The following is a 24777-nucleotide window of genomic DNA, read 5'->3' as shown; positions in this document are numbered from 1 at the left end:
CCAGAACTTCCTCAGGATCATCTTGTGCTTTTTCCCCAACTAGCATTATTTTTACCTGTAGTTACAATCATGCTCTTCGTCAACAATTTTGAATACTTCTCGTTCAGCATTCAATCGCTGCTAGAAATCATGTCACATGGTTGTTTGATATTGTTAATGGGTTTTCTGTATTCCTCTTAGTTTGTTATTTTATTATTCTTTCTGTAAGTTGGTTCTGGCAAACACCTGTGCAACAAAAAGAATTGCTGAAATTCACCAAAGTATCAAACATTTACTACAATCTCTTCACTAAACGATAGTTTTGCAATGGATTCCTTTAGACTGTGGAATTCTTGATAATGAGATAGCAGATTCCTTAACAAAAAGGGCACAATGATCCAACAAATTACAAATTCATGTTTATCGTTTCAGTCCTCAAAAACTAATAATTAAAAAAATCATCCAACAAGAAATACATGAGAGTGTAAATAAGCAATGGAATATTTGATTAAACAATAAAAATTTAATTCCAGAATATCCATGAATGAAAGCTGTTTGCACGTTTTTGATTATATACGAGACATGATAGTCTGGCTGCCCCTCTATATAAAATAAATATTTTTCCTAGTCCTAATTGTTTACTTTGTAAAGGAGGTAATATGTAATGGATATGACACATCTCAAGAATTGTAAAAATTTAACAGCTACAGATCTGTCATTATAATACTGGGAAACAAGAAGGCAAATGGAAGAACTCCAATATGCCAAGCATTAGCAACCAACCAACCAACATATTTTTCTTTGAAGTTCCTGGGGAACCTCATGCCCATGGCAGTGCAAGTAGGTTAGATGGGAAATAAAAATGCCCAGGTTAGGTCATTACTAGACCAAAGATTTATGTGCTTCAGTGCACTTTCAGTGAGAGATTCAGATAACTTTGAACTATATTTGTACTTAAAAAATTCTGATAACAAATGTCAAGTAATGTCATTTGTGTTAATGCAGTTGCTTTTGCCGTAGTTTAAATGGCAATAAACTATAAGGATTTTTCCAGGTTTTCTTTTGTGAAGGAACTCCTTTTTTCAGGTTAATATAAGCCTGTATGCTGAAAATGAACATTCAACATTACAGGATATAACTGGGGCAATCTTAAAAAAAGACCCTTGTAAGATCCCTAGTACTTAGTCCAGAGTTCATCTGCTGCTTCAACACAGATGTTACTTTCTACAACTTACTTAGAACACTATTTCTCTGGCACACTGTGATGAATTTTTTAAAGAATTTCTTCACGCTTCTTTCAGCCTCTCTTCTGCATCTTGAACTACTGCTTTAATCTCATTTATCATTATTGCAGTGATCATAGTTGAATTAATATGTTACGATTTTTGGCAGAAATATGTTGACAATGAATGAGATACTAGATAGGAAATAGATTTTGGAGTTTAATCTTTTAAAAATGGAATTGAACCTACGTATCGGTATGTGGAGACATGGCATTGAAATTGCTTGATCTGTTGCACATGAGATATTCTTCATTGGAACCTCTTTGCTCTTGAGATATGGTAGGTGGTGTTAGCAGTATTCTATGAATATATTTTCCCTCCCTCTTCCTCTCCCTATAGTTGCCCTGGGTGGCGCAATCGGTATAGTGCTGGCCTTCTGTGCCCGAGGTTGCGGGTTCGATCCCAATCCAGGTCGATGGCATTTAAGTGTGCTTAAATGCGACAGGTTCATGTCAGGAGATTTACTTGCATGTAAAAGAACTCCTGCGGGACAAAATACCAGCACACTGGTGATGTTGATGTAACCTCGGCAGTTGCGACCGTTGTTAAATGAAACATTATTTATTTATTTATTCCTCTCCCTATATCCAGAAGGTCACTTGATGTGAAATTATACTTATGGTACATAGAATACTCATATTACAAGTTTAATATTTTCTGATCTCTACAGATTTTGAGAAGATAACTTTTTAAATTATTACTATATTCTGTATTTTCCAGGAGGAAACTTTGGCTGCTCTGGAGCTGGAATGCAAGATTCAGACTGGAATTGCAGAAGCTGCTCTTGGCTTAGCCAATGACACCACAGCAAGTAAGGCTGCTCGTCGCAAGCATAGGCTTATGTATCAGCAGAGTCGTCGGCATCTGGCAGAATTGGAAGCTAAACTTAACAGTCTGCGACAATCCTCGAACAAAACACAGCAGCATCCAAAGCAAAGAAAGAAGCCGCGACCTCCTCTAGACAGTGGTAATAATTTCATTTTAGAACTAGGGAAGAGTAGAACAGACCTACAGGCTTCAGCCCCAGTGAGTTATTCAGCATACCATTTTTGATATATAAAAGGTGAATTTAGCTAAAGACTTCGAAGCCATAATGTTTCAAAAACTGACTTACAGTTCCTTTTGGTAGTATTCTTTGCTCTGGATTTGTGATAACCAAACAGTGAACGTCATCTGAGGGTTGATTACAATAATTACACATTAATAATTTACTTCTTTAACCCATCACAGGGTCCCATCATGAGTATGATCTGATGTTCTTAGAGAATATTTCAGCCATTCTTATACTATGCCTTACATCCCCACAAGATATTTAGATTCAGCCATGCTCAATGTCCATGACTCCTTCATTGCAGAGCAGACCAGAGTATTTGAAATCTTACAAAATAATAATTTAATATGGTTTTCATTGCTTGTGTGGAATAAGTAAATGGTGGGAAAAGAGATGTAGCAAGTGCTTGCAAAGGGCCAAGAAATATGTCGAGTGAGATAGACCTAGAGTCATCATCATGTCTGAATAATTGTAAATTCGATTTGTATCATTGCCTCTGTGTAAATGATTAATTTAAAAGGCACATTCATGTGACAGTTCAAACAATATCACTTCCATAAGTGTTTGGTGGACAAGTGGTTTACCATACCAGTCTTTTGCATTGAAGATGTGCAGGTTCTGTTCTGGCCAAGACCAATAGATTTTTAGATAGAAAAAAAATCTAAACTTAGTTTTTATTGTATGATTAAGTAACTGAAATAAACATATGTAATATTTCAAAATTTCACGGATACATGTTATTTGTAATAATACTGCTAACATACATGTGTGAAGTGTACAAATTGAGAATGGCTATCATATACTTCAAGACATCATTGTCAGCTGCCTCTCCTTGAAAATCACCCAAGTAGCTAAAAATGCTGTTAGTCTTTATAAGTTCTTCTATTTCTTATTTGACATTATTAAAATACAGTATGTACTATAATACTGTAAATATATTACATGTCTTAGTTTTAAATTTCTTCAGTTTACAATTAAAAAAGCAGTCATATTTACGTTACACTCTTAAATAATGGGGATGCTGTCACAATGTATAACAGAACATATTCAAATCTTGATAAAATTATTGTTTAAAAGTGTTGCTGGCAGAAATTTTAAAAGCATACGAAATCAAGTTGTATCAGTGAAATTCTTTCTACATCTTTGCCTTCTGTAGTAATGTAGAAAATGAATGGAGCCATTTAGAATCAATATATGAAATAGTATTTCTGTTCTATTTCTGATTCAACAAAATATTAGTTTGTGAGAGAGTTCTAATAGCAAAACTTTACTGTATTGCCTTACACTGTACTGACATTACGGAGTTAAGAGGTTGGATGACAAAATATTTCTCCATCCATACTTAAGGCACAGAGTAGAATGAATGTAGTTTTTAATCTATATCTATGCGTTCTCCATCATTTTCTTTGTTAGTGACCAATGAAACATGTTTCTTTTAACCATTACTATTACCTGTTGTTACCATAACGTCATTTCTCATACAGCATCAGAAAGAATAGAAGAATAGCTTTGGTTTAGTGTACAGTTCATGAAGGAAAGTGGCATAGAATGATATTCTTCTTTTCATTCACCACTTCTGACTACTATCATGTACCATTTATTGTAAATTTGATCAGGAAATTGTCCAGACTGAATGATTGAAATAAAATGCTTTGGAAGTTTACAGAACAAATGTTTTGTGATCAGAAAGCAAAAGCAAAGTAATTGACAATTGATTCATTTGTATTTTCAGGTTAAGAAACGCTTTTCCTTTCCTCTCCAATGAAAATTTTAAGTCCAAAGAAGACTGTAGTTTGTATAATTTGATACATAAATCTGTACTAAACACGCTATTCTTACTCTCATCAATGATTATGTTAATTTAGACATTTTTGTCTTCTCCTATTCCTCCAGGCAACTGCCAGTTAGGAATTTAATCCAAATTTATTTTCTTCATTAATTTACAGTTATTTCATATCTCTCCAAAATTTAATTGAAACAATGAGGTAATAGTGTATTATTTATTTTTCAGATATTACTGTTAATCAAGATACGATTATTTTCAAATACCTTTCAATTATTAAGAAGTATGATAGTTCAGATGATGTGATGTATTACTCCAGAGTACTGTCATGTTTGTTTGAATTATATTTTAATTCGGTATTTGTTGCAGATGTGGAGTGCGTGGATCGTGACACAGGAGCAAATGCATTGTCACATGATGGTGGTGTCAGTTTGTCTCCTCTCTCCCCTGAGGCTGTCCCAGGTGAAACTCGATATTGGGACATTCGTCATTCTGCCACATATGATGGCATCTCTAGGCATACTATGAGGGATACAAAGGGACATCCTCAACTGCAGAGGTGAATCAGGCTCAGAGGACAGTGTATCCAAGTGCAGACAATCAAGATTTAATATTGTTATTTTTAATAAGTATCCTCTTCTATCTATCTTCGTAGTGTATCCACCTATTTGCTGACAACACGTTTTCCACTTTGTTTCACTATGAATTTCCTCTTCTTACAAATGGTAGGTAAAAAGCACGATGCTGGTTGTATATTTCAGCAGCCACATTCTTGTTCTTTTCGACTCTGATGGTATTAGAGCATTCGAGGGCTAGGAGATCATTTCCTCTATCCTTTTCCTCTATATCTATCAATACTTAATAAACCCTCGTAGGTACTCACCTAGTGATGATGAGGTAGCTTCAATCCTTTAGATTGAGTTAATAAATAATCAAGAGATACCTACATAAGCTGTAAAAACATCTACTACAGCCCCACTCTTTTTCACTAACAATAATGGCTGATCTCAATGTAAAATGTTCCGGAGATAAAATAGTCCCTCAATCGGATCTCCGGGTAGGGACTACATTGAGAGAAACTAAAAGCAATAAGTATCCTCTTGAATGGCATACATTTGCTTTATTACTTTCCAATATAAGTAACTTACTGTTTTTAGTGCTATTCAAGACTGCGAAATTGATGGTATTTTCTGTATGGAAGCTATTATTGCACAGTGCAATTTGGTAATACGAAAATTTCCAGCTTGTACAAGTGATCTCAGTGGCTGCAGGAATAACATTTCAGTTTAATTCTTTCTGAGTTGTGATTCGTTTAACAGTAATGGCTACGTGCATCAACAACGGTTAAAAGTGTGGTAACCAAGGGTTACGAAACTACGGGTAAAAAATAACCTTAGTTAAAATGTAATTCCGGTGCATCATTCGTAACCAACGGTTACTTACAGATGGTTATCTAACGAATCATTTAACCGGTGTAATGTCAGTGATTGAACACAGTTTCTACAAATTGACACAAACAAAGTACTTCTACTGCCGCAAAGATGATAGTCAACGCTTAAAAACGATCGCGCTTACTTCGGTCTCTAAGAAAACGAACGTATCCGATATTTTCGTGTTTCATTTGTTTATCTTCCGGCGCTAGATTTGTGTGTTGACTGTCTTCAGAAGTAGCTAGGTTCTTGCATTAATGGAAAACAAAAAGCGAAAAAGATCGGCCAACTTCTCCCAGTTTGAGAATGACATATTGATCGATATAATTACGAAATATAAGCAAGTAATAGAGAACAAAAAAACAGATGGAATATCCATAAAAGAAAAGGATGAAACATGGAAGAAAGTGGAAGCAGATTTCAACTCCATCGCAGGTAAGGAATTGTTTAATTACAATGAGACGAATTTTTGAGCTTATTATTCAAGTTTTTGGTAATCTCCAAATTCTCCAGAATACAAACATCAAAGAAGACACAATTTTATTTTGTTTTACTGGCTTCTGTGGTATGTACATAGTGATAAACACGTGCTTTTAGTTTGCAGCCGCAAATACTTTCTTGTAAAATATTAAATAATTCGGTAAAAAAAAACGTTAGTCAGTATGGCGGACCTTAACAAGGATCAGCCACAGGTTAGGTTTGTTCAGGTTTTTGGTATGCCTTGCATAGTATACTTTTTTTTTTTTGTAGCCATACCAAAATCGTGAACGAACCAAACCTAACCTGTCACTGATCCTTGTTGATGTCCGCTATATTGACCAACGTTTTCTACGGAATTACCGTATATTCTAATGCACTCGTTGTAGCCTCCCCTCCCCTATTTGTTACTTATTACCAATATAACATACGGGAGGTCCAGATCGAATCATTTCCCTTGTATTGTTATACCTATTTGTAACAAGTGAGGGAGGTGTGGCTACAACAGTGCATTAGAATGCACAGATAAGTATCAAACAATTTTTTTGTTTAAAGTGTTTGTGGCTGCAAATTAAAACCACGTGTTTATCGTGTATAATCTCGCGAAGGATAAATTTCTGAACACGGATTCCTTCCTTTCCCCTCTTCCTCCGAAATTCCAACCTTGTGCACACAAAATAAATTATTGGCCTTTTCATAAGCATGATGGTGCGTATTCGACAAACGCAGACAAATCTGCTCTTTTTAGTATTTTAAGATATAATTGTCAATAAGGAATCCGTATACTGAAATTTTACCCTTGCGGAAAACAGCGAACCAAAAGAAATGTGTGGCTTCTATAGTGTAGTTTTTCTGGAGATATATCAATTTTGTGTGTGGGTGTGTGAAATCAAACTAAAGTATGCTATAGTGATTGTATTTATTTTTCTTATTGATACACTAGATGCGACACAAATCAGTGCATATTCATTCATCAGTTTGCAATTATTATTGTAATTCTGTTAATTATTTTTGTACAGGGGTCACTCTTCGAAACCACGAAAATCTGAAAACATATTATGAAAATGTGAAAAGGAAAACAAGAAAAATGTATGCCGAGGAAAAAGTACAGCTTTATAAAACAGGTGGTGGCTCCTTCAAGCCAAGTTCTTCAGGAAGTATGGAGAAGGTTATGGCATTAATAGAGCCAACTATTAACCCGCTTCCGAATCAACATGATTCAGATGCCCCATATCAAGATGTTACACAAGGTAAATTTACATACCAATATTATACAATTACTGGGTCATTCGATTAACACACATTCTGACCGCCATTCCGAGGATTTTGATGAAAATTGCTACATCAAGCGACCTTACATAGTTAAAAATGGAAATAAAAAAATTATTTTGTATTCCATTCAAAAGTTCTTAAGTATTAATTTTTATATATTTTTTTTTTCATGAAAAATTGTTGCGTCCTGAAGTAGTTAATTACCAGTTTCTTCAGGACCAGCTGAGATACAGACCTGGGCAATGTCTATTTTAAAGCTCTTTTGATTGGCTTTTATTGAAATTTTTCAGAAAATGGTTATTTCAAAATTAAAAAAAAAATATCACAAAACTATTCCATACTATCATCTTACGCCTCGCAAAATTTCGTTTGGGATCGTAATGGGATCATATTATACAAGGAGTATATGTTTCACATGTAAGAAGAAATAGCCAGCATATCATCGCTGCACCTCCAAAATCCGCTATGTGCATTTAAACCAATTTTTCAGGAGAAAGAAAAAGCATCAACACTTTTAATTCCCTTGATTTTTCAAAGCTACTTTCGGTATAATTTCAATCATTACATGAAAAATTATAAAATTATATCGAAAGTAGCTTCGAAAATTAAGGTAATTAAAAGTGGTGTTTTTTTTTTCCTTCCTCTTGATAAAATCAGTTTAAATATACATAGCAGATTTTGGAGGTGCAACAACGATATCTGATTTAGCCTTTGGCAAAAATCTATTGTTAGACATATCTAGCTGACTTATTACCGGCAAGAAGAAAACGTTAATTTTTTTGTACATCAGCATTATAAACGATCTTTATTGTTAGTATAAATCGTGCATAATATGCAATATTATTTTACTAATGTCGTAAAATATTACCATGCAAACTAAAATGTACCATAAAGTTAACATTATGAAACGATTTGCTAAGGCTATAATATTTAATACATCACCGTTGTCGTAGCAACTCTTTCTTCATAGACCATGATATCAAACTATCCATCACTACAAATGTGATGTCATTTCTTTATTAACTGTTTTATAATGCTGTTGTATAAGAAATAATATATGAAACACATTTATGAACACATACAGTAATTGCATTCGTCAAAATTGTGAAACCCACTTTGCTTGTTCCCTAAAAAGTGACTCGTGCCATAAATTATAACATTATAAATTTGTTTCACGATATACTATCACCAACTCACCCCAGAACATTCACATAGTATTTGACTGATATGCTGGAGTTGGTAGCTGCTGCTGACTCCAAGTTAATCGATCTTCTGTTTAGTCCAGGAAGTGCTTCATGACCTCAGCAATCTTATTTTCATCTTCAAGCAGAAAATAAACCCAAGTTGGTGTGCAAGGATTCACTTTGCAAGTTATATCAATAGAGATATCCTGAACACATCAAGTATTGAGGGCTATTTAAAAGAATGAAAATGTCCCCATGGATGAAGAGTAACTTTCATTTCATTTTTGATTCTATTTTTTCCTGAAACATAGCCTCAACCACCATAAGCCACTCTATAAAGAAATTGCATAACCATTCAGTTCATGGAAGTCTAATGTCTCTCCATGAGGGATGGCTGGATAGCTAGTTGATAATGGGGCAGAGGTAAACAATTTAGGATAAACTTTGTTCCATGCCTTGAGGGAATGAAAGCATAGAGCTTTTGAGTTCCTGAAATCGTCAAAGTCTTACTGAATTGCAATGCCAGCTGTTTATTTTCTATGTACCGTACTCTTCTTGCATAATATATGTATAGTCCATGGCATAACACTGTGGTCGTTCACTTATTTCGGAAAAAGCTTATTCAGTTTTTGATGTCAAAATTTAATGATGAAGTGAAGAATATTTTTTATTTTTCATATAGCTCAGCTGCCCTATGTAAAAATAAAGATAACTTTTTAAACCTTTTCTGTCACAAAAATTATTTGGGACTTGAAGCAGAAGGGTATTTTTCAGCTACAATTCACTGCAAAGGCCTGTGTGATGGGGTGGGGGTACAGTTAAAAGGGAGGTAGCAAGGAAAAGTCTACAAAGGCCATACAAATTCGATGAAGACACCTTTTGAACTCCATGAATGGGAAAAACTTTAACTTTCCAAGACCATGAACTTTACAATTGTTATGCAAGAGAGTACATAAAAAAATGAACGACATCCGACACTACAATTCAATGAGATTATGGCAATTCCAGGAACTAGCTCCATGCTTTCATTCATCCCAAGGTGTGAAACAAAAGTTTATGCTGAATTGTTTACCTTTGCCTCATTATTAACTACTATCCGGTCATCCCTAGTGGAGAGATGTTAGAATTTTGTGAACTGAATGGTTATGTTTCAGGGAAAAATGGAGTCGAAGATGTAGTTACATTTCATCGCCCACGAGGACCTACTCATTCTTTTAATTAGTCCTAAACACTTGACGTCCTCTGGATACTTCTATTGATGTAATTTGTAACGTGAATACTTACACACCAACTTGTTGGGCTTATGTTTTATCTTAAGATGAAAAGAAGAAGAATGCTAAGGTCATGAAGCACTTCCCGCACTAAACAAAAGACCAGTAGGCTTGAGTTACCAGCAACCACCACCTCCAGTCTATCCGTCAAAAACTATGTTTAATGTTCTAGGGTAAGCTGATACAAGACATTTTTTTTCTGGCAGGTTAAATTAATTTTTTTTAGTAATTATCAGGGTTGTGAAGTTCATGCACTATGGTAGAGTAGTATTGCTACTTCGTATATACTTAACCAATCCTCATAGAAGTCTGATATTAGATGTTTCTAGATACTTAGCTGTGGTGTGAGAAGCAATCCATATTATATCAATCACAGAAGTCTTTAAAGTAGACAAACAAATTTAAGCAAAGAGTCTTTCAATAACCGCCTAACAGTAAGTCGCATATGTAATACACTCTATGCACGGTTCAGTAGGTGACTATTTGCCTTCTTTACATACTATTAGATAAATACTGGAAGATTTAAACTTCGTAATGTTGTAAACCACGCTTTCCCAATCTTAATGTACACCATGTCTACCAAAATATAGGTGATGTCATTTTATCATATCCAGACACGTATGGGACATGGTTCAATATATACGAAATAGCAATACTACTCTATAATGCATGAACTTCACAACCTTGGTAATCACATTCCAAAAGTAGAATTTATATTAACCAATATCATATTGTTTAAAACTGATGGTTTTAAGTCAGATATGTTGAACACTAAACTTTTGTCAAAGACTAGAATGGATATGCTGACATTTCTTCCTACATGTGAAACTTATACACCTTCTTTCACCTGGATAATCCCAAAATGAAACTTTGCGAGGTGGAAGAGACAGTATGAAGTACTTTCGATTTTTTTCAACATTTAAAAATAACATTTTATGAGAAGTTTGTATATTATGAAAAATGTTTTTATTGCAACCCCTGTCATGTACATATGAATTTTAAATCCATTAAAAGAACTTTAAAACGAGACATTGCCTAAATCTGTATATCATTGGTTCTGGAGAAAATAATAAACCGTTACAGGATGTAACAGTTTTTGATAAAAAATGTATAAAAACTGATACTTAATAGCTTTTTAATGGAAGACGAAATTTTTTTTCTTATGATTTATATTCATAACTATGTAAGATTGCGTGATGTAACAAGTTTAAATAAATCAGAGATATCAAGGGAGATTTTACTTCGAAATTGTGTTGATTGGTCATGGAATGATTCTAAGTGGCCATTTTACATGACTGCATTGTACAATAATATTAATACATAAATATAAAAACAATGTTAATAATAATAATGATATTTATCATCCAAGAAAACTTTTACAATTCACAGGCTTAGTCTTGCAGAAAAACATCATACATAGTCTACATAATACATCGAACCACCCTATACAACACAAATATGCAGCATTTCAATCAATGGAACAAATCAAAGCAATACATAAACCATACAATAAATCGAATTATGCAGAACATTATATAAACACAAACCACACTATAATAACATAGTAGCAGACACGAAATTATTGCATATTGTACCCTAAAACCAACAATTAAGCATACTACAATAATATGAAATATATATACACACAAACCTACATAAACAGCACATACTTAGTACACAACTAAATTTTAACTCTCTCTCACTCTCTCTCACACACACACACACACACACACACACTATTCAATATCAAGCATGAAGCAATAGTAAGACTACTGACGATGAGGAAAAACATCATACATAGTCTACACAATACATCGAACACCACCCTATACAACACAAATATGGAGCATTTAAATCAATGGAACAAATCAAAGCAATACATAAAACATACAATTATGGAGAACATTATATAAACACAAACCATACTGTAATAACATAGTAACAGACATGAAATTATTGCATATTGTACCCTAAAACCAGCAATTAAGCATACTACAATAATATGAAATATATACACACACAAGCCTACATAAACAGCACATACTTAGTACACAACTAAATTTTAACTCTCTCTCACTCACACACACAGTATTCAATATCAAGCATGAAGCAATAGTAAGACTATTGACGATGAGGGAAAACATCATACATAGTCTACACAATACATCGAACCACCCTATACAACACAAATATGCAGCATTTCATTCAATGGAACAAATCAAAGCAATACATAAACCATACAATAAATCGAATTATGCAGAACATTATATAAACACAAACCACACTATAATAACATAGTAACAGACATGAAATTATTGCATATTGTACCCTAAAACTAACAATTAAGCATACTACAATAATATGAAATATATACACACACAAGTCTACATAAACAGCACATACTTAGGACACGACTAAATTTTAACTCTCACTCACACACACACACTATTCAATATCAAGCATGAAGCAATAGAAATACTACTGACGATGAGGGAAAACAGCTATATTATGGATAACCATAAGAATATTAATGTTTTGTTTCAGTTTTGGATCTTCCATGTGATGTTGTAATGGATGGCAATTCTGTGGATACAGCTGTAGAAGAAATGTCATCCCCCACACCATTAGCAGAGCCACCTTCGCCCCAGGCAGTACCATTGACTTCAACAGCAGTACCATCAATTGCATCGATAGTAGTGTCTCCAAATTTGACAGTGCCTCCCCGAAGTTTAAGCACCCCACAGACTTCGAAGCACAGGGTGCCAAAAATGAAAACTCCTCGGGCCGCTATTAGCAATGCCTGTGAAACAAGAATTTCATTATTTGAACAGCAAATCGAAATCATGAAGAGAGAACATTCTAAAGAAATGGAAATAAAAGAACTTCAGTTAAGTTCATTGAAAGAAGACGTGAAAATAAAAGAAATGAAGTTCAGTGTTTTAAAAGAAAAACTGAAGTACTGGCAAAACAATAACAGTGCTAACTGCTGATACAATTGAGTAATGTTGTAGTTTTGTTTTGAATTCAGTTTACTTTTGTTATTAAACAACAAACTGTTGTAATGAACATGGTCAATGTATTAATAATAATATCATATACATTTTTATATTATACATATTCACCTGTTAAAATTTACACAATCTTTCATACTGGACAATTTGCAAGTAGCATATTGTTCTATAGAATGAAAATTAGATCTTAATTATCGTCAGCAGCAGGATTAGGAACAGTGTATTATAACCTTGTTTTTAAACCAGTTTTTTTTTCTTTTTCATATTTGCAATATTTTACTCGAAGAATAAAGGAGGCAATTTATTGAACAATTCCATACCTTATATATTTATTGTTATTTTGTGGTATACTTAATTTAAGAAAGGGCATTTCCTACATGTTCTGTTTCTTGTTGCATAACAATGAACAGATCTACATGTAGAGAATTCATTGAGACTCTAAAGCAGACTATGATAAATGAACATAGAAGGCAAGGTTACAGTTCCGAGTTCTTTGGATTGGGTATATTCCATAATGCATCCAATTGCTCCCCCCTCCCACTATCTGGAGCTCCTAATTTGCTTTTGACAAGAGGATTTCACCTGTTCTTTAATTGGAATATTAAGTCAGAGCCCACAATAATAAGACAATGTAGGTTCAGGAACTTCAAGCTTTAAGTTATCAACTCATTGGATGCGGTGAATAAGGAAATAGTACCTGTTACTACTACTTTTTAAGTAAATACTAGCTTTTCAGTATATATTACGATTAGCAAGTACTGCAACTTTAAGAAGGCACTAGTATAAATAGTACTTATTTTTCTTTATACAGAGGAAGGCCCCGAAGGCTTACATTGCAGCTGCAGCCTGAGACTTATTGTACTTACCATTCCCGTTCTGTGAATGAATTGTGTTGCTGAACTACCATTATATTTTCTGTAAATAGCTCTTTAAAACTAATGTTCTTTTAAGATATTGTAAATGTTTGTAGAACCTGAACTGTCACAATCTCGGAACCCATTTGTTTAATAAATAAAAATTAAAAAACCTTTCTTAATTATCTTAATGAAACATTTCATCCTCAGCTTCCTTACCTTTTTAATCTAGGTGGAGATCATAACACCTAAATTATGTAGACCTACTGATATCTCTAACCTCTATTGCATTTCTAAAATAGGTTAAGCTTAGGCCTGCTATAAACTTTCATGTTGTATTGGTTTCTCTTGTTTTTTAAATACAAAATGCTGATATGAGATAATACCTGTGTTAAATATCTACCATTATAACTTCACAACTAGATTTATTCAGGTTACTTACAGGTACGGTGTCATAAAGTAAGACTCACCTAAGTAAAATGGCCATTTATCAAAGCCTGTCAAACAGCTCTTCCAGCATTATGATCACCCCTGTACATGAGGTGCATCGGGTGAACAGGTTCATTGTCTTCAATGTCTGGGCCCCTGATTTGTCGCAGCTCTTCCAATAAGCGCCGAACTTCCATATCTTCTGGTGGATTGTCTTCTCTCGTTGCAATAGCTATATTGTGCAACACAGCTGTTGCAACGATAATATTCAGAGCTTTAGGTACTGCGCACCTTAAGCCCATGGAGAGAACTGGAAATCTTCTTTTCCAGATACCATACTGTCGTTCTACAGTATTTCTTGTTTTTACATGTGCCCGGTTATATCTCTGTTCTTCTCTTGTTACTGGGTTCAGTAGAGGTGTCAAGAGATATGGTTTACATGGATATCCGCTATCTCCTAACAAATAACCATATTCTATTTCTCCTGTTTCAAATTGAGCCCTTTTACCGCAATTTTGAAAGATGGTGCTGTCGTGAACAGAACCAGGCCACCTCGCAACTACGTCTCTAATTAATAAATTACTATCACTTACAGTTTGGCAATTTATAGAAAAATATCCTTTCCTATTTCTGAACACCTCTGCATTTTGTCTCCCCGGAGATTTAATTCGGACGTGGGTGCAATCTAGTGCCCCAATTACGCCAGGAAACTGTGCAATGCTGTAAAATCCGTCCATAACCTCTCTTCGTTCAGCCTCCGACGTAGGGAAAGATATATATCGCGGGCTAAACGATGCTATAATTTCACTCACATCGTGAATGATTCGTGCTGCTGTTGTTCGGTGCATCTGCGTAGAATCCCCTATTAAAATGTTAAATGCACCAGTCGCATAAAATCGTAATGTTGTTAGCAGCCGATTCATTGGTGAAACAGGATTGTTTCTCTTTGTAGGGTATTCCAAGCGATCCCTCATCTCTTCAAGTACCATTGATACAGTAGTTTTCGACAAACGAAACCTCTCCTTAAACTTTAAATCACTCAATTCTTCAAACGGATCCCCTCTCTCCACTAACATAGATTCACGTTCACCGTCATCCCCGTCCAAGTAATCCAAATACAATATTTCGTCTGCGAAATCGTCAGCTGCGAATCTGGCTGCCATTTTACTTTACTACTAATCGCTGGTTATCTCTCTTAACTGCTCGAATATGGCTGGTTAGAGATTATCGTTGTTTACCAACCTAATCGCCGTCCATACACCATAAAAGTTCTCAATCAGGGGTTAAGTGGCAATTTTAACCAGTGATTACAGTAACCGGAGTTGATGCACGTAGCCATAACACAACATTAGTTTCCATCCAGTCTAGCGAGAGATGACAGTTGCTCTGCCACCAAGCTCATGAGCTGTTAGCAGCATCTTGTGAATGGTGGTGACAGTCAGCATGCAACCTAATAACTAGACAGCGAAACTTCATGCAATTGAATATTTTTATTGATTTAGCATATTGAAAAATTAAAAGTGAAACCTTGCCAATCATGGTTTTTACATTCGAATCAAACCAACTTTATTTTGCATAAATGCATATTTCGTGGGTTTTCCCTTTTAAGTACAAATATGTTTTTATTTTGCATATTTAAATGCATATATTCACATCTTTACTTGTTTTGCCCGATTTATTATCTAATTTCAAAATTTCTCTCTGATATAAATAAGAATAATTTCCAAGAAATATAAAAATTATGTCAGAAATAAAGCCAATAATTATTTAATTACTGTTGAGGACATGAAATTGCTGCAGTGACAATGGATACTTGTCCCTAGTGTATAAATTGGGTTGTTTTCCATGTTAACACGAGGCAAACTACTGCTCTGTGCTACATACTAGTAGTTTTTCAGGAGCCATGGTGAAAATACATGTTGCCTATATGTCATTCAGACTTTTACCACCTTTTTACTCTGATTTTGTAGAACCAAAAATGAATTTATTCAAACCTGCAACAATAAAGTCATGTATTGTTGAGGTCCTGGAACTGCTGCAAAGACAGTGCTGCTAGTGTGCTCTGATTTCATAGAAACAAAACTGAATGTATTTAAATACCTGCGACATTGAAGTCTCTTGGAGTGTAAATTTTCATTTCAACAAAATTTACTGCACATTCGAGCGGAGAACCAATATATGACTGATCTGCTTACAAGTTTAACTGCTGACATGCAGAAAGAAAAAAGAAGCAGAAAAGTTTTATTGAAGACAAATGTTTTTCTACTGATGGGAAAATCGTCTCCTATGCAATATGGCTTATTTACACATTACTTTAAATTATTTTTACTTATATTGTATTATTAAACCTCTAAAATGTATTTTTTACTGCATATATTTCAACTTTTTAGCACATATTTCAACAGTTTCTACTGCATAGTTGCATGCATAGTTTCAGGTTTTTTAGAGTATAAAGTTATATGGTCTACTAATAACAATTGAACCCATACATAGTTATGTGTTACTTGTAATTCCATGGTAAAAAATAATTTGTTATCTCATATTTCAATTACTTATTTCTTTCTATCAGGGTTAAATATATGTTGCAAGGTTTGAAAGCCGTTTTTGGAATGTAAAATTTTTATACATATGTTAACTGCAAACACCTATGTATAAATTTTACCACGAGCTGCCACCGAGTGGTCTTGTATTAGAATGGAATTAAGGTTCAAAGTAATCGTTTTAACAGTTATGGCAATAATTACAATAATAATTGGTGGAATATTGGCAGGAAAAATGGAAGTACTTCGCAGAAATCTGCTCCCAACATAGTCTCTGTTCATTACAAATTCTACCCAAAGTCACCAATATTTCCACCAGGTCTCTGATATGGGAAGCCAGTGTTATAATAGTGACATTTGGCTAATAGTGCACTGTCTGTAAGAATGTGATTTCGATTTGGTAAATCTTTACTTAATGGAGGTACTGTATTTTAATTACTGCAGTATGTATATTGAGAAATTATGTTTTATTAATGACATCTTTTTTTTAGTTTTGTTGTGTAAGCATTAATTTTTGTGCCAACACTTATTTGAAAGATTTAGGAAAACACTTTTATATAATTTACTTATACTTCTACAGACATTACAATATTATATAAAGATAAGAGGCCACATCTAATTCTCCAAATTAAAGTCATGGAGTTAAAAGATTATGGGTGGTTGCCAAGGATAGAGAGTCCTGGAAAAAGATTTTGAAGGAAGCCAAGGCTTGAATAGAGCTGTAAAACTGATGATATGATATATTTTTGCTTTGTGAAAGAGGAAGTTTCTTATAATTTTGGGTGCGTTTTCTGTATAGACATGGCAGTGGTGGATACTTCACATGTGGCCAACTGTCTGGTCCAGGAATGGGAGGTGGTAACGGACATTACATGCAGCAGTACTCTAACCTTGGGTTGGATTTGGAAAGTATTCGAACAAGACTGGATGTGGGATCCACACTAACAACTGCAGCCACCCTTCCCAGCTACTGGATGCGACATGATTATGGACCTTACATTGAGGTAGACTCTGGTATACGTTTGACAACAGCTCCCATGACAAGATATCAAGCCTCGCAACCTTCCAACCAGAATCAGGTTCGCTGGCATCAGGAGAGGAACAGGTATGCTTCTATATTGAAGATAGAAATCATTTGTTGATCATTAAATAGTACTAAAACATACTTATAATAATAACAGCTATGTCCTTAATTACTTTCGAGTTTTGGATATTTATTACAATGTGAAAGCATCCTCTTTAGAAGTAAAGAAATCATGTTCCAGCAATGAGGTGGTAGAATTATGAGGGTTGCTGCAAGTATAACTGTTGTGTGAAATTTGAACCTTCTCCATAGCAAATTCAACTTTCACTACTAGATGGCGTTTATGTAACTGTGAATCAAAAATAAACAAATGGCAAATTATGCAGGGAAAGGGATATGGTGACTTGTTGAGTTGTAAAAAAAGTGTGTAGAATGTGCAAGTGATGCTGGAAAAATAACTGTAAATGAATGATGATTTGGTCAATGTGTAATGTAAATTTCATTTTCTGAGTTCAAATAGTATTAGGTTGGTGCATAATTCTGTAGCGATTTTTCATAAATTTATTAAACACATCAGATACACATAAGAGAGAAGTTGATCATCAACAATATATTCTCCTTCATTATTTACAACAGTGCCAATGCTGGAGTAGTTTTTTGATTCCACGCCTGTAAAACTCGCGTGGTTTTGAGTTAAAGAAGTCGTCAAGCAATGTTCAGAGCACATTTTTATCTGGAAAGGCAGTTCCTTGAAGGTTGTTTGATAGAGAGCAGAAAAGGTGAAAATCTGAGGGCGCAAGATCAGGTGAATAAGGTGAGTGTGGAATGACTTCCCAACCCAACTCCTGGATAGTGTTTTGTGTCAGGTTAGCAGGGTGCGGACTGGTGTTATTATGGAGTAACATCACTTTCCTCATTCTTGTTCGTAGTTTTTCTTGGATTGTGTGTGCAAGATGTCTCAGTTGGTGTCAATAAATGTCGGCAGTGATGGTTACATCTCGGGGAAGCAATTCGTAGTACAGCACACCCTTGCAGTTCCACCAGATGCTTAACATTATCTTTTGAGGATGTGTGCTGGCCTTTCTATGGGGAGTTGCTTTTTTTGTTCGGGCTCAGCCATTCCTTTCTTTTCCTTATGTAGCATAAAGACACTATTTCTCGTCACCAGTAACGATATTGGTTAGGAATGTTCGATGTTGTTCACAAGCTAATCGATGACGAACAAGCAAAGATGCACATATGGCCACCCGCTGATTTTTGTAGTTTTGGCTTAGAGTATGCGGTACCCATACACCTGATTTTTTAACCTTGCCTATTGAATGCAAATGTCGCACGATGGTGGAATGGTCAGTTCTTGGGTACATTGACATGGATCATTGTGGATCATGAGCACCATGCCACCAAGCTGCAGAAACAGTTACCTCCTTCAAACCAACTGTCCAAGCTTCATTCCTCCAGATTTGTGACCATCGTGTAATCTGGATTAAAATTTTTTTTTTTAGTAGATTATTTTACGACGCTTTATCAACATCTTAGGTTATTTAGCGTCTGAATGAGATGAAGGTGATAATGCTGGTGAAATGAGTCCGGGGTCCAGCACCTAAAGTTATCCAGCATTTGCTCATATTGGGTTGAGGGAAAACTCCGGAAAAAACCTCAACCAGATAACTTGCCCCGACCGGGAATCGAACCCGGGCCACCTGGTTTCGCGGCACGACACGCTAGCTGTTACTCCACAGGTGTGGACTTCTGGATTTAAATCCTATGGACTATTTTGTAAGGAGTCAGCTAGAGAAGATGGTGTATGAACAGGAGAACATTGGTGACATCTTTCTTCCATTTAAAGCAGCGTATACATGATTGCTGGCTCCAGCTTTCCCAGGCATTGCTCGCCTTTGTCATAGACAAGTGGAGAACATGACTACAGAAAGTTGTGAAGTATGATGGTTATATTGGGCCCTATATTTAATTTATTTTTTCATTAATATTGTATTTCCATAAAAATTATGCCATGTCATATAACATGTTAATTAAAAATTGTTCTTGGAAACTCGGTTTTTTGCAATGTCTGACTTTGCATCCTATAATTTGATGGAAAAGAAACTATAAATATGAATAGAACATTTTTTAAAATCTAGAAAGCTTGTTCTTTTCATTAGATAAAGAATTTATTTCGAATGACAGAAGCCTTCAAATTTTGTACAGTTTTTTATTTGATCCACTGTTTGTGTGTGTCCGTGCGTGCATGTGTGTGTCCCCCCCCCCCCCTGCAGATTTTGAGAGCGAATAGCTCTTGTTGTATGTCACAAAAATCTGTAATACCATATTGGTGGAAAATTCATGATTTTCTCCTCAGAAAAAAATGTTTTTTTTTCCCCATTTCATTTAATTTCATTTATTATATTCCATAGATCTTACTTTAGCAATGAAGCTTTAAGATGTGGAACAAGTCAAAATTTTACAAGATTACAATTATAATTTTACAAATTTTTTTACAATTTTTACGTTTTTGTACAATTTTATACAATTTTTTGGCGAGATGTAGTGAGATGCGGTGAGACCGAGGATTCGCCAACAGATTACCTGGCATTTTCCTTATGGTTGGGGAAAACCTCCGAAAAACCCAACCAGGTAATCAAACCAAATGGGGTGAAGTGAAGTGAGGCCGAGGACTTGCCATAGACCACCCGGAATCAGTCCCACGGCTGGGGAAAACTTCAGAAGAAACCAATCAATCAGACCAAACGGGGGATTCAACCCAAGCCCAAGCGCAGCTCCGGATCAGCAGGCCAGCGAGTCTGCCAACTGAGCTACATTGATGGGTCTATTAAAAATATACAGTACATAGCCAATCAGATTATTAAATTTACAAACCCAAACGAACTATGTAATATAATACATAGCAAGTAAGTTAATTCAGTTTAAAGGCATAAACAATTCAATCAGTTGAGGTATACAGAAATTGATAATACACATCATGCAAATTACTTCAAATAATTACAAGCATAAACAATTCATAAATAGAGCTATGCAGATTACTATTCAGTTTAAAGCATATACAATTCATCAGCCAAACTATACAAACATATACAATACAAAGTAAACAGATTAATTCAATTTACAAGCATACTTTCGTTAAGCTGTACAAATTTGTACAATTCATATCAAGTAGATTAATACAATTTATAGTCATAAACAAGTCATCAATTGAGCTATACAGACTACTATTCAATTTTGGAGCATATATAGGGTGCGGCAGTGGGATATGACAGTTTTTAGAATATGCTCATTGCTAGCGGTTTTGAGTGAAAGAATCAGCAGTGTTGGTAATGTGATCCCGAAGTGATGCAATTGTTTTTCTCATTGTGAAAAACGGTATGGATGACTGGTCTATGGCAGAACGTGCGTTCGCAGTAGGAACTTATTTGGAGTTGAAATCGATCACTGGTGTGCAGAGAAGATTTAGAATTGAATTTAATATCGCAAGGCATGAAAAAATTTCGTCCCGAAACACTATTCTAAAGTGGGTGAGTAAATTTAACAATTCTGGCAATGTTTGTGGTCAATTTGTTGGTAGTGCAAAAATATTCCGCATGCCTGAGAACATTGTGAGAGTTAGAGAAGCTGTGCAGCAAAGTCCAACTCACTCTGCAAGGTGTCAGTCAATGGCTTTGAATCTATCGGACAAGTTTTTGCTGCATCCTACACTGTGACCTCAAATGTCATTCATATAAAATTCAGGTTTTGCATGATATTAAACCCACTGATAAATTTCCTCGATTGCAGTTTTGTAGACAGATTACTGACATTTTGAATGCTAATCCGGATATTACTGACATTTTGAATGCTAATCCGGATATTCTGAACAGACTGATGTCGGATGAAGCACATTTTCATCTTTCTGGTTATGTAAATAAATAGAATTTCTGCTACTGGAGCGATGAACAACCTTTTTAAGTGTGGGAAAAACTACTGCACAGTCCAAAAGTAACGGTTTGGTGTGGCGTCTCTGCCTTAGAAATTATTGGCCCGTACTTTTTCGAAGAAGATGGACGAACTGTGACCATCAACTCAGAACGGCATCAACAAATGTTTACAATGTTGGAAGTTCCTGATGAAATTAATTTTGATGACGAATTATGGTTCCAGTAAGATGGCGCTACAGCTCACACTGCTCATGGTTCAGTGAACTGTCTGCGAAACATGTTTCCAGAACGAATAATTTCATGATTTGGAGACATTGCCTGGCCTCCAAGATCTCCTGACCTGACTGCAGCTGATTATTTCCTATGGGGTTATCTCAAAAGTAGGATGTATCGCAACAAGCCTCACACCATCATCCAGCTGAAACAAAACATAAGGAATGAAATTAGTGCCATCGAACCTGTTTTGTTGGGGCGAGTTATGCAGAACTTTCATAGCAGATTGCAGGAATGTATTCGTTGCCATGGAGGCTGCTTACGAAATGTAGTTTTTAAAGAGTAATTAGACATTAATAAATTGCATTGTACTAGATTACTCCCAGTATATATGTGTTTTCTTTTAATTCGCCCAGAGTGTCCCACAACAGAGCTATAAAAACCGTCATATCCCACTGCCGCATCCTATACAATTCATCAATTGAGCTGTACAGATTACTATTCAATTTACAGCATATATAATTCATCAGCAGAGCTATACAGACTACTATTCATTTTAAAAACATATACAATTCATCAGCCAAACTATATAAACATATTTTCGTTAAGCTATACGAAATCGTACAATTAATATCAAATAGATTAATTATATAAGCTTAAACAATTCATTAGTTGAGCTATACAGACTACTATTGAATTTACAGCATATACAACTCATCAGTTAAGCTACACAAAAATATACAATACATAGTAAACAGATTAAGTCAATAAAAAACCTATTTTAGATCAGCTATATACGAGTAAAATTGTACTTTCAAATTAAGTAGAATAATTCAATTCACAAGCAAAAACAATTCATCAGTTGTGTAGAAGGTATGAGTATGTTTAACACTCTCTTATTTGGTAACTATTGCGAACTGGATCGTGATTTTTGTCCATATCGCTAGAAAATCTAATAAAGAATCATTTATCCCTCTGTCGTATATCAATAACATTGTAAATTTAATTTAAAAATCACTAATTTCAAACTGCTGAATGCTGCAATCCACATCGCAACATTTTAGCTAGAGAAGGAAGCGTGAGGTAGTACATGTACACTGAGTTTGTTGACCTCTTACATCTGTATTGCGATACAAAAAGAGACTTTTAGTGGCGAGGTTGCCAGACTGCTGGAATTTCCAACTTAATTTTCTAGTTAACCGTGCATTTAATCACAAAATTTAACGTAGGTTTTCTATTCATTTAAGCGTACCCGATGTCTCTTTCAGTCTGCAAGGTTATTTCACTTCAATCCTGTATATATTGAGACTTAGAAGTATAATGGAATTAGAGGCGGGGTAGGATACCCAGGAGCATTCCAGTGCCAGTAACTTCACTGTACCTACCACTCTTCATCAAAAGAATGGATTTAAGTAAACAGTCCTGATGTCTTTATCATTTTTAGGAATTATTGTATCTTTGGTGACAGTCTCTGTCTTGAATAGTAGTCTCTTCTGAAACTTACTGAGTCACATGTAAGGGTATCCACAGAGCTTACACTTGAAATTGGCATCATATAGTGCCATCCTGAATATGTGTTTCCTGAGAGAATATTGCTCTAGTAGTAAGACACTTTTTAGAGTCTTTAGAGGAATGGATGTAGTGAAAACAAAACTGTTTTCCTTGCCTATTCTTGTTGTACAGGAGAACCTGAATTGTCAAATATAAGATATTGTATTGTTCATAGGTTCGGAAGTCTGGACCGGCGGAAAGCACCTGCTCCTTCTCATAGCAGCAGCAGCCCATGCCTGGAGTCTTGGAGCACTGAAGATCTGGAAGTTCAGTGCCAGATGCCAATGGCACACCAAGGAGTGATGTTCACTGCTCCAAAGTATGGACACTCTCCAGCACATCTATCACTCCTGTGCCCTCCCACAGAGGGAAAGCAGAATCGAGTGGAAGAGTCTCACAGACAGCATGTATTACATCCCACTCGACCTGTGGGTGATGGAGGTGGCGGAGCACTTCTCCCCAACCAGACTTACCCAGAGCATAGTCTTGGCATGGATGGACATGGGGGTTTGCTCAGAACACAGTCATTGGGTAATGTGGACCCTCAGCCTTCCGACACATTAAGTAGGAAGCACAAAGAGAAGGAGTGGTACGAGACGTCTCTAGATGCTCCACCCTCCCAGGAGTCACAGTCCCGTCCAGCCTCATCCATGCGAAAACGATCTCCAGAGCCAGGGGGACCAGCAGCCAGCGATGCATCTAGCAACTTGTCACGGAGCAGCAGCAATGTTTCCAGTGAACAGCATCCTCAATACCGTGTTCATCATGTGTCCACGGCCAAGAACGAGACTTTCGACACTGTTGTGCCATTTGAGTCACCCAAAAATCATACTGTAGTGCAGGCTGGGAAGTGGCAACCTTATAGAGAAGTGACAAAACCGTTTGAAATGGCTGATTTCTATAAGTACAGCACCAAGTTTCGAAAGAATCAGGAGTTGGGACGTGCATCTGTGGCACCTGGTTCAGATCCTTCCTTACACCATCAACAGCCACAGCAACAACAACAACTATCATACAGTCCAAATTCTCCGGGATACCACCCTCACACTCATAATGGCCCAGGAATGTGTCATAGTCGTGGGCAACAGGTAGAGTCACCAACAAATTCTCCGGGATATCACCCTCACACTCTTAATGGCCCAGGAATGTGTCATAGTCGTGGGCAACAAGTAGAGTCACCAACTCCTCAGCAAAAGGGGATATACCAGCCATTGCAACCCATGACTTGTCAACCTGTTGATCCTGCATTGAGGTGATTATCCTTTTTTTATGCTAAACATTTAAACATTATATAATGGCTTCTGTTCTTTCATTCTTGTTATTTTTTTCTTACTAGTAACTTTATTTTATATTCAATGAAATTCCAAAGATCTTTTTCTTACAAAGTTAGTATACAAACTGAAACTTGTACAAGATTATAGGACTTCTAGAATATATTCAGAACACCTTCGTGAAAATTGAAAACAGCCATTAAAAGTAAGTGTCGTAGGTCTGGAGGT

At 35.6% G+C, this 24777-nt stretch overlaps 2 protein-coding genes across 3 annotated transcripts in view; both read left to right on the top strand.

The window, feature by feature from the left end:
* Positions 1–24777, top strand: part of sstn (stepping stone) — a 76909-nt gene that overhangs the window by 15933 nt on the left and 36199 nt on the right. Inside the window, exons 3-6 of one of the 2 annotated variants that reach the window (XM_069828584.1) lie at positions 1983–2073; positions 4466–4655; positions 17364–17669; positions 23454–24530. In XM_069828584.1, coding sequence (XP_069684685.1) covers positions 1983–2073; positions 4466–4655; positions 17364–17669; positions 23454–24530 — 1664 coding nt within the window. Of the gene's footprint in view, positions 1–1982; positions 2230–4465; positions 4656–17363; positions 17670–23453; positions 24531–24777 lie in introns of both variants that reach the window. The other variant, XM_069828582.1, reaches the window with a different exon arrangement.
* Positions 4659–13770, top strand: LOC138701564 (myb/SANT-like DNA-binding domain-containing protein 3). The gene is made up of 3 exons (XM_069828585.1): positions 4659–5961; positions 7023–7253; positions 12275–13770. Exons 1-3 carry the CDS (start codon positions 5784–5786, stop codon positions 12718–12720), a joined length of 855 nt encoding a protein of 284 aa, XP_069684686.1. The 5' UTR covers positions 4659–5783; the 3' UTR covers positions 12721–13770.

The sequence above is a fragment of the Periplaneta americana genome, chromosome 6 (genome assembly GCF_040183065.1).
Source record: "Periplaneta americana isolate PAMFEO1 chromosome 6, P.americana_PAMFEO1_priV1, whole genome shotgun sequence".
Taxonomy (NCBI): domain Eukaryota; kingdom Metazoa; phylum Arthropoda; class Insecta; order Blattodea; family Blattidae; genus Periplaneta; species Periplaneta americana.
Note: the sequence above shows the minus strand (reverse complement) of the source record. Positions and strands in the feature narration are given on the sequence as shown.

Excerpts from the sequence above, each read along its gene's own strand:
- LOC138701564 (XM_069828585.1), top strand. The coding sequence starts at position 5,784 with ATGGAAAACAAAAAGCGAAAAAGATCGGCCAACTTCTCCCAGTTTGAG. Across the intron at positions 5,962-7,022 it reads AGATTTCAACTCCATCGCAG|GGGTCACTCTTCGAAACCAC; the intron begins GTAAGGAATTGT and ends ATTTTTGTACAG. Across the intron at positions 7,254-12,274 it reads ATATCAAGATGTTACACAAG|TTTTGGATCTTCCATGTGAT; the intron begins GTAAATTTACAT and ends GTTTTGTTTCAG.